Below are 13,958 nucleotides of genomic sequence, written 5' to 3'. Positions count from 1 at the left end.
CTGTGTCATAGTATATCATAAAACAAATATTAGAATGTTAGGGTCAAATCTGATGAAGAACAAATATTTATATATACTTTTTGGGTATAAATTGATTGTTCTTTGGAAAAGGCTGGAATCAATATTTTTAACCCTTGTAATTATCTTCATAATTACTTAAATCAATTAAAAAGTACATAATCCTTTCCTAAAACGCCACAATCTGAAAATGCAATTATCATAGTAAAGCTTACATTTATGAAGATAGCTCCTTTCAAGCTACTTATGAAACAATTAGTCAACTTTAATAATTTGCACTTATGTCTATAATAGATTTTCTCAGAAAACTCTAGAATTTAACAAATATATCATTAATTTCCCAAGTTTTCCTTGAAGCAGGGTTGGCTTTCTACCTATAAAACTGGGAAAATAAAATTCAGTTTTCATGGCAAAATATCTAAACGATGTTTTGAACAATAATCATATGGGGTTATTCAGTCTCAATAATTGTGTCATCGTATTTCACGGTAACACGTCTTCAGTGGTTTCTATTTAGCTACAAGATCAAGTATAGTCCTTTTAAGCTGGTTCTCAATGACTTCTGTCTACAATCTGTTATCAACTTATATATTCCATTTTTCCTGTCCATGGGCCTTAGTCATGCTGACACTATTTCTCTCACCTCTACAGACCCCTCTATGTCAGTGAAGAGTTTGCTTTAAGCTCTTCTTTCCCCAAACCTTCTGTGAACAATGTAGTTCAGAAGAAATTCTGCCCCCTCTAAGTTTCCAGAGCATTTCATTATTTATTGTGAAGAGTGTTCTGAGTTCTAGGGCTGTATTTAAAGACCACATATATTATTGAGCTCCTCCTGCTAAACGCAAAATACTAAAGTCAAGATTCACAAAAGAATTAACAAAATGCTGATATAATATGTCCATTTATTTATGTGCAGATCATTGAGATACATATCCTTACATTCATTAAGATTTTTATTTCAGTTCTTGGTAGCTTAGTTTCCTCTCCTGTAAAGTGAGGTTTAATAGAACTTACCTCATTGAGTTGTTTCAGGGAGTAAAGAAGATGGTACTTCCAAATAGTAGTGTCTCAATAAATTATCATTATATTGCATATTTACATGTTTTACATTATTATTCTTTCAGTTACCCCACGTAATAAGTATTAGCATCTCCATTTATAGAAGGAAAAAACCTAAAGCTTATACTGGTTAGGTAACTTGTTTTAGAGTCTGACTTAGTTTACTAATTTGTCTAATTTTTAAGCCTATTCTATTAGTAATTGTTCTCTCTGGCTTTCCTTTTTTTGACCATGACCCTTGGTGAGAAATATGCTTTACCTTGCAACCTAGTAAATGTATAGATATAAATAATATGCATTTGCAGTGTCCTCTATCTTCAAAATTTTATTTCATTTAAAAAATACTGGTTACAACCCTCTAACTTCATTCACATACTAATGAATATGATTTGCAATAACAAAATCACTGCTCTACAGTTTACCAATGAACAAGTGAGTGAGCAAAATAAGTAATATTGTGGGCAAAACAATGCAAGCAACTAAATTATAATCTTTTAGCAGAAGAGACAGTGTTTTATCTTCAGACATGGTAGCACTGTAGTTTCACATACTTACATGGATACATTATCTTTACAGAAACTTCACTTTGCCTGAATCTAACCAGCCCCACACCCATACACTTCTCAGCTATGCCCTTACTATAAGCCACAGAATCTCCTTTCATGAAAACAGACCTGATGATTTTTTCAATTAGTAAAATATTTATTCCTCTCCTTTCTCTTCCATTATGAATTCTTACAGTGACAGTTATTGAAGTGATAGTGACATTTCAGCCATGTATATTTATTTGTCATTCATTCATTCCTTTGTTCAACAAGCACATAATGAGAATGAGTATTTACGTGTAAGTCTAGGATGTTGCTAGGCTCTGGGAAAACAATTTTTTTTTTATTTTAATGATCTATTTTATTTAATCCAATGTCCAAAATAGTATCATTTCAAATACAATCAAATTTAAAATTATTAATCAGATAGTACACATTCTTTTTTTTTTCAAACTAAGCCTCAAAAATCCTTTATGTATTTTAGACTTCCTGCACATTTCAATTTGGACTAGTCACATTTCAATATTCAGTATCCAAATGTGACTAGTAGCTACATTATTTGACAGCATGTGTGAGCTCAGTCACTTCAGTCGTGTCCAACTCTTTGCAACCCCATGGACTGTAGCCTACCAGGCTCCTCTGTCCACATAATTCTCCAGACAAGAATATTAGAGTGGGTTGCCATGTCCTCCTCCGGCAGATCTTCTCAACCCAGGGGTAAAACCTGCATCTCCTTCATTGCAGGCTAGGAAAACAATTTTTAAGATATCGTTCTTACCATCTAGGCAGTGACAGGGAGGTCACAGGAATGACTGGCTAAAAGCAGTATAGAATGAGCTTGTCTTCTTTTCTCTCTCTAAAACTGTTTATTCATTTATAGTTCAATCATTAATTCATCCCATGCATTTATTCAAGGGATATTTATTGAATAGTTATCCTAATGCCAGTCACTCATCTAGGCCTTGGGGTTAAAATGGTGGGAAAATAAAAACTCTTGGAGTGTACGGTCTATGGGAAAGATAAGATTAATCAGTTTATAACTGAAATAACTATATGTGTTATATACAATACATATTATGATACTATTACAAACACTAATAATGATAAACGTGTTGTGAAATAAAGGGACCCAGTGTGCTGAGTGTATTATGTGGGATCAGGGGTGGTGAGTGAGTGAAGGTAAGAACGTGACAGTTGAGCTAAGATCTGGGAGATGAACGGTGATCAAGCAGGATTTGTGGTGGAGGGTGAGAGCCCAGGCAAGTCCACCTGTGAAAACAAAGCCCTGTGGTAGGAAGGACCTTAGCACATTCACAAACTGAAAATAGGGAGGTTAAAAGACAAAAGAGTAAAAAGGAGACTATTTTCTTAAATATTGAGGTTTTTTTCTTCTTTGAATATGAGAGGAATTTTGTAAAAAAAAAAATCGAAGTACTTATCTAACTAAAAATGTAAATACTTCACCATGTCAGTATATATACATTCTGGAAATAACAATCCTACTGTCTCAGAGAAGCTGAAACACTCAGTCTTCAAAATGGTAAGCTCTGAAATCTCTATGAACCACCAGGAATAATGGCTTCTAAGTATTTTCCAGGGCAGGGAAATGGTCAGGCCCACCTCAGCAAAATGTAGTTTGACCCTGCATCAAGTTTTTCCATTTTCCAGAAAATGCTGGACACAAAAGAATGTAGACTGAGTCAGTGACTCTAGCCTACAGGCTACCCCGCTGTGTCATGTAGCTCCCTGAGGAGGAGCATCATGCCAGAGCAGATCGCCTGGCAGACATGTGCAGTAGACAGAAATATCACCACATGTCCCCAGGTTCTGGTAAACTGAGGAAGAGTGAAGAATTTCTAAGTAGGGTGGGTGAATGACATTATCTGTAAGACTGATTTTTTTTTTACTTTTGCAAATATTAGACTTTAAAATCTTATAAGATATTCTTTAAGCATAACGAGCCCTCAAGGTACTCAGTTTATTACTTGGCTTAACAGGTACTCAGTTAGGAATAAAGCAGTTTTTGGAATGTATCAGGAATATTTGAAGAGTAAAGAAGAATGTAAAAAATTTCAAAGGTTTTACTGATGATAAAAATCGAATCTTCTAAAATTCAATAACTTCTTAAAATCTCACCTTCTACTTTAATCTCCTAACTAAAAGTACTTTTTTGGGGACAAATAATACAGTATAATTCACATTATATTTCTAAAGAGGACAAGACAATTTACTATCTGCTCCAAACTTTCATATTCATATTATTTTATTTGATTTGGTCATAGACCTAATAGCTTTATATTTTCTGATTACAAAACTGAGGCACAGATTGGTTCAGCAGCTTGTCTTGATCAGACAGCCTGTAGATGTGAAAACCTTGGTTAAACTCAGGTTCATTGTACTCACATTGATACCCTTCCCATCAAGTCCATGTTAACAATGGATTGCTAAATATACTTAATGCCACTAAATTGTGCACTTAAAAATAGTTGAAATAATAAATTTTATGTATATCTTAACACAAAAAAATTGGCAAAGAATCCGAATAGACATTTCTGCAAAGAAGATGTACAAATAGCCAATAAGGAAAAATGAATATATGTTCAATGTGATTAGGAAGAGATTAGGGAAATGTAAACCAAAAGCACAAGCTAGCACTCTGTGCTAGCTAGGATGGTATAATAAAAACAACAGGTAGTAAGTGTTGGTGAGAATGTGGAGAAACTGGAACTTTCCTGTACTGCCAACATGAACGTTAAAATGGTGCAGCCATTTGCTCTTAATTTTTCTGGCCGGTCACCTTTGTATTTCTAAAAATAAGATACTTATGTCATTATGAGATGTAAATATTTAGTGATTTCTGGCTGTAATGAGGACTTAATTCTGCACATACTTTTTTCCCCTTCTTTCCCCATGCTATTTCCATATCATATTGTTAGTCACTTTTTTTTTTCAGTTCCTTCAGTAATCAGTCTATAATCTCAGGATAGTCTTCTAAAACTCCATTTGTTGTTCCATGAAATAGAGACTGTTTCTTAGAACCTCCTCCCTTTATTAAAATAAAATAAAGACATTAGTATTCTTACCTTTCCCTCCATGTCTCTCTCCACTTTCCAATCTTTGTCAACTGTAACTTTACATTTTCACTTAAGTCAGGGTCGATAGCATGTTCTGTGCGATAATTTGTCTGGAGTTAATTTTAAAAAATGAAAACCCAATAAACTGTATTTTCATTGTTATGAGTTTATAAATATTGTTCCTTGCAGAACCAAGTAATATAATGAGATTATATTACCACACTTTGTGGTTCCAATGACACAAAATAGTTAAAAAAAAATATTTTAGAAACACTCCACCCTGTTGATCTGAATTTTGTGAAATTTTAGTTGGCCTCATTTTTAATTTTTATGCTTTGTTTTGTGTTTGTTTTGCTTTTTCTAGAGCTTCTAATTGCTTCTTAATTTTTTTTTAACCTTCTGTGTGCTGTCATTGTATGTGCATCTTCACTGGAGACCTGTTCCCCAGGCACTCTGTCCAGGAAATCCTCTATCCTCCTACTGTGATCTGGATTAGGCCTTTTCTAACATTACTACAAGCCATCCCTCTGAATTTTCCCTTAATTGGTTTCTAGTCGGGGGATGCAATGCAGGAGACCCTGGTTTGATTCTGGTGTCAGGAAGATCCCTTGGAGAAGGGAAAGCTGGTTTCTAGTGGAAAACTGTTCTCTAGACTCTTTTCTTCCTCTTTTTTGATTAACTACTTCCTTACATAACCTGCCAGGAAATATTGTGTAAGTTGAAGTCTCTCCAAGCCTGAAATTCTTTTTATTGTGCCTTCCTTTATTGATATTTTGGTGGAATAGCAAGTTCTAGGTTGACAAGCCTTTCCAATAAAACTTTGAGACAATTCCTGCCTTATCCTGTAGCATCTGGTATCACTTCTGAGAAGTCTAGTGCCACTCTGATTTTTACTCCTCACTGGTATCATGCAGTTTTCTTGCTTTTAATATATTATCCCTGTAATTGATGTTCTAAAATTTTAGTGATAGGTCTAAACCTATTTAGGAAGATTCTTTTTCATTTAACTTTGTTCTTGTTTGAAAACACTTTTGATTCCAATCCCCTGTCAATTCTAAGAAATTATATTATTTCTTTGATAACTTCCTCTCCTCTTATTTCTTTGGATCTCATTCTAGAATATATATTACATGGATGTTGGACCCTCTGCATAGATATATACTTCTTATCTCTTCTCTAATATGTTCTGTTTCTTTGTCTTTTTTTTAATTTATATTTGAGACCTTGCCATACCCTGTTCCTTCAGTGCTTCTATTGAACATTTGCTCTTTATAGTTGTAAATTTCCAACTATTAATTTTCAGTGTATCCTGTTCTGACTTTATGCATGCAATATTTTCTTACTAAAAAATACCAATTCAGAGGATCATTCTTTGTTTTAAAAATTCTCTTTTCTTTTATTCCTTGAACTCTGTTTCTGCTAGGATCATATTCGCCTCCTGTTTATCTTGGCTTTTTAAAAAATCTCACACTTTCCACACATATGTGGTAATCCTTTGTTTTTCTTTCATATTTAAGAAAGGGATTGCTTCCCTGAATGGGTTAGAAAGAGCTCTGCTAGATGAGGAAAGACAGGTTCATAGACACCAATACTCCTCAGCTGCTAGATTCCTCCCCAGATAATTTTCCAATTACTTTTAAGAACAAATCTTCAATTTGAGTGTGGGGAGTATGAAGCCTTTTCCATGTGTAGTAGAGGGAGTAGAAGAGCCCCATTCCATATAAAGAATTTTCTATTTTCAGACAAAGGTCTCATTTCTTCCTGTGTTTTTACCTGCCTTTTCTTCACTCCTCCCCCCATCTCCACTATATCAGTTCAGTTGGTTCACTCAGTTGTGTCCAACTCTTTGTGACCCCATGGACTGCAGCACTCCAGGCTTCCCTGTCCGTCACCAACTCCCTGAGCTTGCACAAACTCATGTCCATCGAGACAGTGATGCCATCCAGCCATCTCATCCTCTGTCACCCCCTTCTCCTCCTGCCTTTAATCCTTCCCAACATCAGGATCTTTTCCAATGAGTCAGTTCTTTGCATCAGGTGGCCAAAGTATTGGAGCTTCAGCTTCAACATCAGTTCTTCCAATGAATATTCAGGACTCATTTCCTTTAGGATTGACTGGTTGGATCTCCTTGCAGTCCAAGGGACTCTCAAGAGTCTTATCCAACACCACAATTCAAAAGCATCAGTTCTTCAGCGCTCAGCTTTCTTTATGGTACAACTCTCACATCCGTACATGACTACTGGAAAAACCATAGCTTTGACTAGATGGACCTTTGTTGGCAAAGTAACGTCTTTGCTTTTTAATATGCTATCTAGGTTGGGCATAGCTTTTCTTCCAAGGAGCAAGTGTCTTTTAATTTCATGGCTGCAGTCACCATCTGCAGTGATTTTGGAACCCAAGAAAATGAAGTCTGTCACTGTTTCCATGGTTTCCCCATCTATTTGCCATGAAGTGATGGGACTGGATGCCATGATCTTTGGTTTTTTGAATGTTGTGTTTTAAGCCAACTTTTTCACTCTCCTCTTTCACTTTCATCAAGAGGCTTGTTAGTTCTTCTTTGCTTTCTGCTGTAATGGTGGTGTCATCTGCATATCTGAGGTTATTGATATATGATCTCCACTATATGCAACAGGGCAAACTGTCTTTCTCTTCATCTAGGGCTTCCCTGGTGGCTCAGCTGGTAAAGAATCCGCTTGCAATGTGGGAGACCTGGGTTCAATCCCTGGGTTGGGAAGATTCCCTGGAGAAGGGAAAGGCTAGCCACTACAGTATTCTGGCCTGGAGAATTCCATGGACTGTAAAGTCCCCCAGGTCGCAAAGAGTCAGACACGACTGAGTGACTTTCACTTTCACTTTTCACTTTCCCCCCCATCTCCAGTATATGCAACAGGGCAAACTGCCTTTCTCTTCAGCTATAGCCCACCCTGGAGGTATTTCAGTCTGCAGCTCATCTCCTTTGGTCTACTACACTCCTCCACTTGTTTTCCATCTATTAGAAATTTGAGATCTCATTCCCTCTTAACCTTCTCAGATTATCTCATTTGATTTATTCATGCACTTTCATTCTAACAGAGCCTCTATAGAGATAAGAAAGAAACATGCATGCTCAAACTGCCATCTTGAACCACAATACTTTCCTACACCATTTCTCACAATACTTTAAAAACCAGAATCTTTAACAGCATTGCAATCAATTATACTTCAATAAAATAAATGAAACAAATCAAAATCTTTTTAAAAGTTCTGAAATAGTTTAAAAATAAAAATTTTAAACAAAGGTTGAAATTCTTGTTGTAGGAAAACATATTGCAGTAAGTCAATAGCCTTGTTTTGCTTCTAATTCAAAACTTTTTTTAACCTCTTTGTTTAGCATTTTGTCTAATCTGTTAGTTTCTTCCTCTAAATCCAAACCATCTACATTTGAGGTGTCTGCGTGTGATCTAACCCTGCTCCTTTGTTGTCTACATTTATGTCTATTTCCACGAAGTGTACTCCCACTTAACAACCTAAATACTTTGGAGTGTTTAAACTAAAACCAAATGGATTTTTTTTCTTTTGAGTCAAAGACTATCCGAGATTACACCACCTGTTCTAGTTCTCAAAAGAAAAAGCTTAGCAACCCATAATGGAGAAGGCAATGGCACCCTACTCCAGTACTCTTGCCTGGAAAATCCCGTGGACGGAGGAGCCTGGTAGGCTGCAGTCCATGGGGTTGCTAAGAGTCGGACACGACTGAGCGACTTCAACTTTCACTTTTCACTTTCATGCATTGGAGAAGGAAATCGCAACCCTCTCCAGTATTCTTGCCTGGAGAATCCCAAGGATGGGGGAGCCTGGTGGGCTGCTGTCTATGGGGTCGCACAGAGTCAGACACTACTGAAGCGACTTAGCAGCAGCAGCAGCAGCAACCCATAAACTCCTAATACCGTTCTCATGGACCTGAGGCAGATTGTCCCTGAAATTACTAGAACAGCCTTGCAGAAGTGTGAAAGAGCTAATGTAGTCCCCCAAAATATGATTTCCATTTTCTCTATTTTCTTGTCCTTCTTAATATCTATATATGTGCCCTTGGGTCATAATGAACCAGAAGAGATGGTAAATTAATCAGCTCAAATCTATCACAGCAAATAGAAAAAGCAAAAGAAAGAACATGTTCTCCTCCCTATTTGTGTTTAAAATATCTTTCATCTTCCACTGTATTATAGACATTGTTTGGTTAGAAAAACATTCAGAGTCCTCACTCTACTTTGGTTAGCTGTACAACTTTAAGCCTTGATCGCTTTGTCTATAATAAAGGGAGAAATGTGGACCAGATGATTTCTTTGAACTTTTTTCTAGATTAAAAAAAACATGATAATTTTATTCTTCTTTACTATTTCAAGTCTTCTCTATTTTAATTGAAAAAAATTATTTTCAGAGATCTACTACTTTACTCTTTCTTGTTCCAAATTCTCTAATATTTGCTGTTTTTCCTCCACTTGCTTTTAATTTTCTCAGCTCTTTGTTCTTCTTTGCTTTTACTTATTCTATTATTCCTCTATAGATTTTCTTTTCTGGGATCGCTAAGGCTATCCTTAGAGTGTGATATTAAGGCCTGCATTAAGAAAATGATAGAGACCACCTTAGTTCAAAATGTTATCTTTTCTTAAAAACATACATTACTGTAGTTTAACACAAGAATTTATGATCCACAACCCATCCCTGACAGAACATCTCTTTGATTTCTTTTATCTTTTGCTTTCTGAGTGTTTTTTTATTTTGCTTCCTTATTTTGTTTTATTTTATCTGAACAGAGAACGGACATTCTTTGAAGTCTAATCACGATCACTACCGATGAACCCAATCTGCCAGCTTCCCAACATTCTATAGAGTATTAGAAGATTTTTACATTTTGAAGAAGGGGAGACAATCTAAAAAAAGATTGGTGAAACTATTGAGAACTAAAATATGGTGAATTATGTTGATTTAGAACTTAAAATAGATGGGTAAATTTGGAATTCAAGACATTGATCTCAGTCCAGTTCAGTTTGGATGTATGATTACTTCTCAGGTCATCTCAAAAGTAGTATTTATGATATCTGGCTTTTGATTTGTCCTTTGTCTGGTCATAAAACATTAAAAAATATGACTGTTGCTCTCAGCACATATCTATTAGTTACCATCAAATTTATAGTAGATAATGCTGTAACTGCAAATACAATGACTCTAAATATAAAATGTAGCAAAAGTTTTTAGTTTACATTTTATGTCCAAAAATTTCCATTTTATATCCTTTTATAGACACTTCAGCCTATAAATTGAACCATTTCGGTATTCTTTATAATGTCTTGGAGATCTTATATATATTTAACTCTGATCCATATGGGAATTTTCATTTTAGCCTTGAAAATGGCCTAAATGCTAACTTCCATTTCAGTTCAAAGACAGTTTGTTCTGGTCAAGGCCAGTAGAAGTTACAGTTCATTTTGGGTTGACCTGACATATCCAGGTCAGACTGACCAGATAAGAAAACACATCAGCTTCCAATTCAGCATCTTTGTGAAATTCTTGAATAAATTTAATTTATTTACACTGAACCACCAAAAGCTTCTAGCAGGCAGGGAAGTGGGCGGTGATGCAAAAAGGGAGACTCTAGAGCTTTTAGTAATAGCTCAAAGCAAACCCAGGACTTTCCTCCCTGAAAAAAAGACCACCATTAATGCTATGAATTACCTTGTGTGCTATGCTGCTCACATTCAAAATAAACCAAAGCCTCTGCTTGATTAACCCAAATAATATTTAAATTTAGGATACATATGCATCACTTACTTTTAGATTTCATTTACAGTTTGATTTGAATGTTAAAAAAAAAAACAACCCTAAAAATCAAGAAGAAAGAGTCCTTTCCCCACTTCATTGACTTTTAAGAGATGTCATTGGAATGTAATTGAAGTGTGAAAATATGAAAGGATATTAATTCCTTCTAACTGAGTACATATTTAATATGCTCTCAGACTGTTCTAAAATCTTGAAATATTAGATGCATATGGTAATTGAAATGATTTTTTAAACATACTCTTAATAAATGTTTGTGACCCATTGATAAAATATACTTTAATAATATATGAATATGTGTTTGTTGTTGTTGTCTTCCATTATTAGTGAACTCTTTCATCAAATGCATTTGAAGAAGTAAATTATTTGGTATAACAGATTAATTACCGATTATGAAGTTTTAGAGGGCATGAAATATGTCAAACATGTCATTTGAAGAACATCTGTGAGTTTGCATGTTATGTGCTATTCTTATTTTTGTTTTCAATGTTAATAGTATGTAGTTCCTTTATTTGTAGATCTTAATTTCTTGGTTCATTTAAATTTTAAGAAAATCAATACATATATAGTAGTAACCTTAAGAAAAAATAAAATGAGCAAAAAATTTTTGAAGGAAATTATATAAATTTAATTATATATTTCTCTCAGAAAGAAAACAGGAAGAGGAATAGTTTTCTCTTTACACATTATGTTCATAGAATAATAGAAAACTTTGTGTTAATACAGTATTTGTTATTATATAGTATTTTAATCTCTGTATAAATCTATTCCATTGTATTTGGTATATTTATTCCTTTATGGTTATTATCACCCATATATTTCATTGAGTCCAACATTATGTTAAATGAATTGTCTTTTTATATGGAATATATTTGCCATTATGAATGTTGATTATATCATTATTTCAAGCAATATATCTGAATTCCTTCTATTAGTTTAAGAATTATAAAGTTCAAAATTTTAATTATATGTATAGCATAAAATTGAACACATTTTCTATAGTACTTCATTTAGTTGTGTTAATTTTTCAATCTGCTGTGTCTACAGTTTTGTTTATTTTGCATTTATTTTTTCAATATGTTTACATTGTATGAGTTGAGCTTTTTTGCACATAGATGCTTGCTTGTAGCTGCTTAGCAGGGTTTGTTGTTGTAATGTAACCACTGTTCTTATAAAACTATGATGTACATTTGTTTTGCATCTTTGTCTTCATTCCACATGTCCTATAGTTTATATTTTTATGTGAAGTTATTTATAAGGAATGGTTATTTAAAAGGCTGTGATCATCTCTTTCACCTTAATTGTTTTCAACAAATAGATATTCTTAGTTCTTATTTTCTGATAGTCATAAATAGATTTTTAGTATGATGTAAGGTAGATAAGATCACATATAGTTTACTTTCATATCATATATTAGGTCATGGAGTAGTTATTTTAGCTATCTGTAGCCAAGTTGTATTGCTCCTTTGATTTTTGAAAACATTTATTTATTCATTTCTGTCTATGCTGTGTCTTCACTGTCATGCGGGCTTTTCTCTAGTTGTGGAGCCAGGGTTTCTCGTTGCGGTGGCTTCTCTTATTGCAGAGCACGGGCTCTAGGGTGAGCGGGCTTCAGTAGCTGCAGGAGTTGTGGCTCCCGGGCTCTAGAGTGCAGGCTCAATAGTTGCGGCCCACGGGCTTAGCTGCTCCATGGCGCGTGGGATCTGTCAGCATCAGGGATGGAACCTGTGTCTCCTGAATTGTCACGTGGATTCTTTACCACTGCACCACCAAGGAAGGCCTGCTCATTCGATTTTGTATCAATTTACCTTTTAAACTTGATGTAAGAGATTTCAGTTTGTGGAAGTGTAATTTGCTATACAACATTAGAAATTCTTCTAGAGATAACACTTTCTAATTTCAGTGTTCTCAGTCACATCTGACTCTTTGAAACCTCATGGACTATAGCCCGTCAGGCTCCTATGTCCATGGGATTTTCCAGGCAAGAATACTGGATCCCCTTCTCCAGGGGATCTTCCTGACCCAGGAATCGAACCCACGTCTATTGTGTCTCCTGCATTGGCAGGCATATTCTTTACCACAAGCACGACCTGGGAAGCCATTGAGAGCTATGCACTTTCAGGTACTATCTAATATATTCCTTGTACAAAGCTACAAGGTATATATTGAACACAATTTTACACATGAGGAAACTGAAAGGCAGAGAGGTTAATGTACTTGTCCATGATCATAGAAACAGAAGGGCTCAAATTTAAGTCTTTCTCATTCCTCTTTTAAACAGTATCTTATACTACCTGTCCCTTACGATTTTTGATCTATTTATTTCAGTCCAAAATCAATTAGTTTATGGTTGATTTATGTCCTTTCATACTAACTTTCACACTTCCATTTCTTCCATGATATCATAGTGAAGCAAAACAAAACAAAACAGAAATCAATACAATTGAGGATTAAAATATGTCTTTTCTTTTAGCCAGAAACATTTGAGCATCTTTTTATCAAGCATACAGAATCAACGACCTTTGGTCCTCTTCTTTTGGAGCCTGAAACCATTTCAGAAGATATCAGTGTTGATACATCATGGAAAAATAAAGATGAGATGGTGCCAGCAACTACAGATGCTCTACTTTTGACGACTCCAGATCTTGAAAAGGGTTCTATTTGTATTAGTGACCAATGCAGCAGTGCTCAATTCTCTGAGGCTGAGAGCACAGACATAACCTGTGAGGATGAGAGCAGGAGACAGCCCTCTGTTAAATATGCCACCCTGCTCAGCAACTCTAAATCAGGTGAAACTGAGGAGGAGCAAGGACTTATAAATAGCTCAGTCAGCAAATGCTTTTTGAGCAACAATTCTCCACCAAAGGATTCTTCCTCTAAGAGATCATGGGAAATAGAAACCCAGGCATTTTTTATATTGTCAGATCAACATCCCAATATAATTTCACCACACCTTCCGTTCTCAGAAGGCCTGGATGAACTTTTGAAACTTGAGGGAAATTTCCCTGAGGAAAATAATAATGAAAGGCCTGTCTATTATTTAGGAGTCACTTCAATCAAAAAGAGAGAGAGTGATGTGTTTTTGACCAATGAGTCAAGAGTGTTGTCCCCATTCCCAGCCCACTGTTTATTCACTGACATCAGAATCCTCCAGGACAGTTGCTCACACCTTGTAGAAAATAACTTCAACTTAGGAACTTCTGGTCAGAAGACTTTTGTATCTTACATGCCTCAATTTCAGACTTGTTCCACTCAGACTCAGAAAATAATGGAAAACAAGATGTGTGACCTAACTGTTTAATTTCATTCTGGAAATATCTAAGATTTATGATGTAAATGAGTCATATGAAGGTTAATATATTTCATCATTGGTTAGGAGAGTAGAAAAGAAAACAGAGTCAAATTTGAAAATGATTGTTCCAGAACTAATGGTAGCCATACTCACTCA

At 35.2% G+C, this 13,958-nt stretch overlaps 1 protein-coding gene across 5 annotated transcripts in view; it reads left to right on the top strand.

Moving 5' to 3' along the window:
• LEPR (leptin receptor) overlaps positions 1-11,699 on the top strand; it is a 93,657-nt gene extending 81,958 nt beyond the window's left edge. For all 5 annotated transcript variants that reach the window (XM_070786396.1, XM_070786391.1, XM_070786395.1 and 2 more), the window contains one exon: positions 9,490-11,699. In XM_070786396.1, the coding sequence (XP_070642497.1) occupies positions 9,490-9,507 (18 nt within the window). In that variant the 3' untranslated portion in view covers positions 9,508-11,699. The remainder of the gene's footprint in view (positions 1-9,489) is intronic.
• Positions 11,700-13,958: the final 2,259 nt, after the last annotated feature.

Source organism: Bos indicus, chromosome 3 (assembly GCF_029378745.1).
Source record: "Bos indicus isolate NIAB-ARS_2022 breed Sahiwal x Tharparkar chromosome 3, NIAB-ARS_B.indTharparkar_mat_pri_1.0, whole genome shotgun sequence".
Lineage (NCBI taxonomy): Eukaryota > Metazoa > Chordata > Mammalia > Artiodactyla > Bovidae > Bos > Bos indicus.
This window is presented reverse-complemented; position numbering and strand designations above follow the sequence as displayed.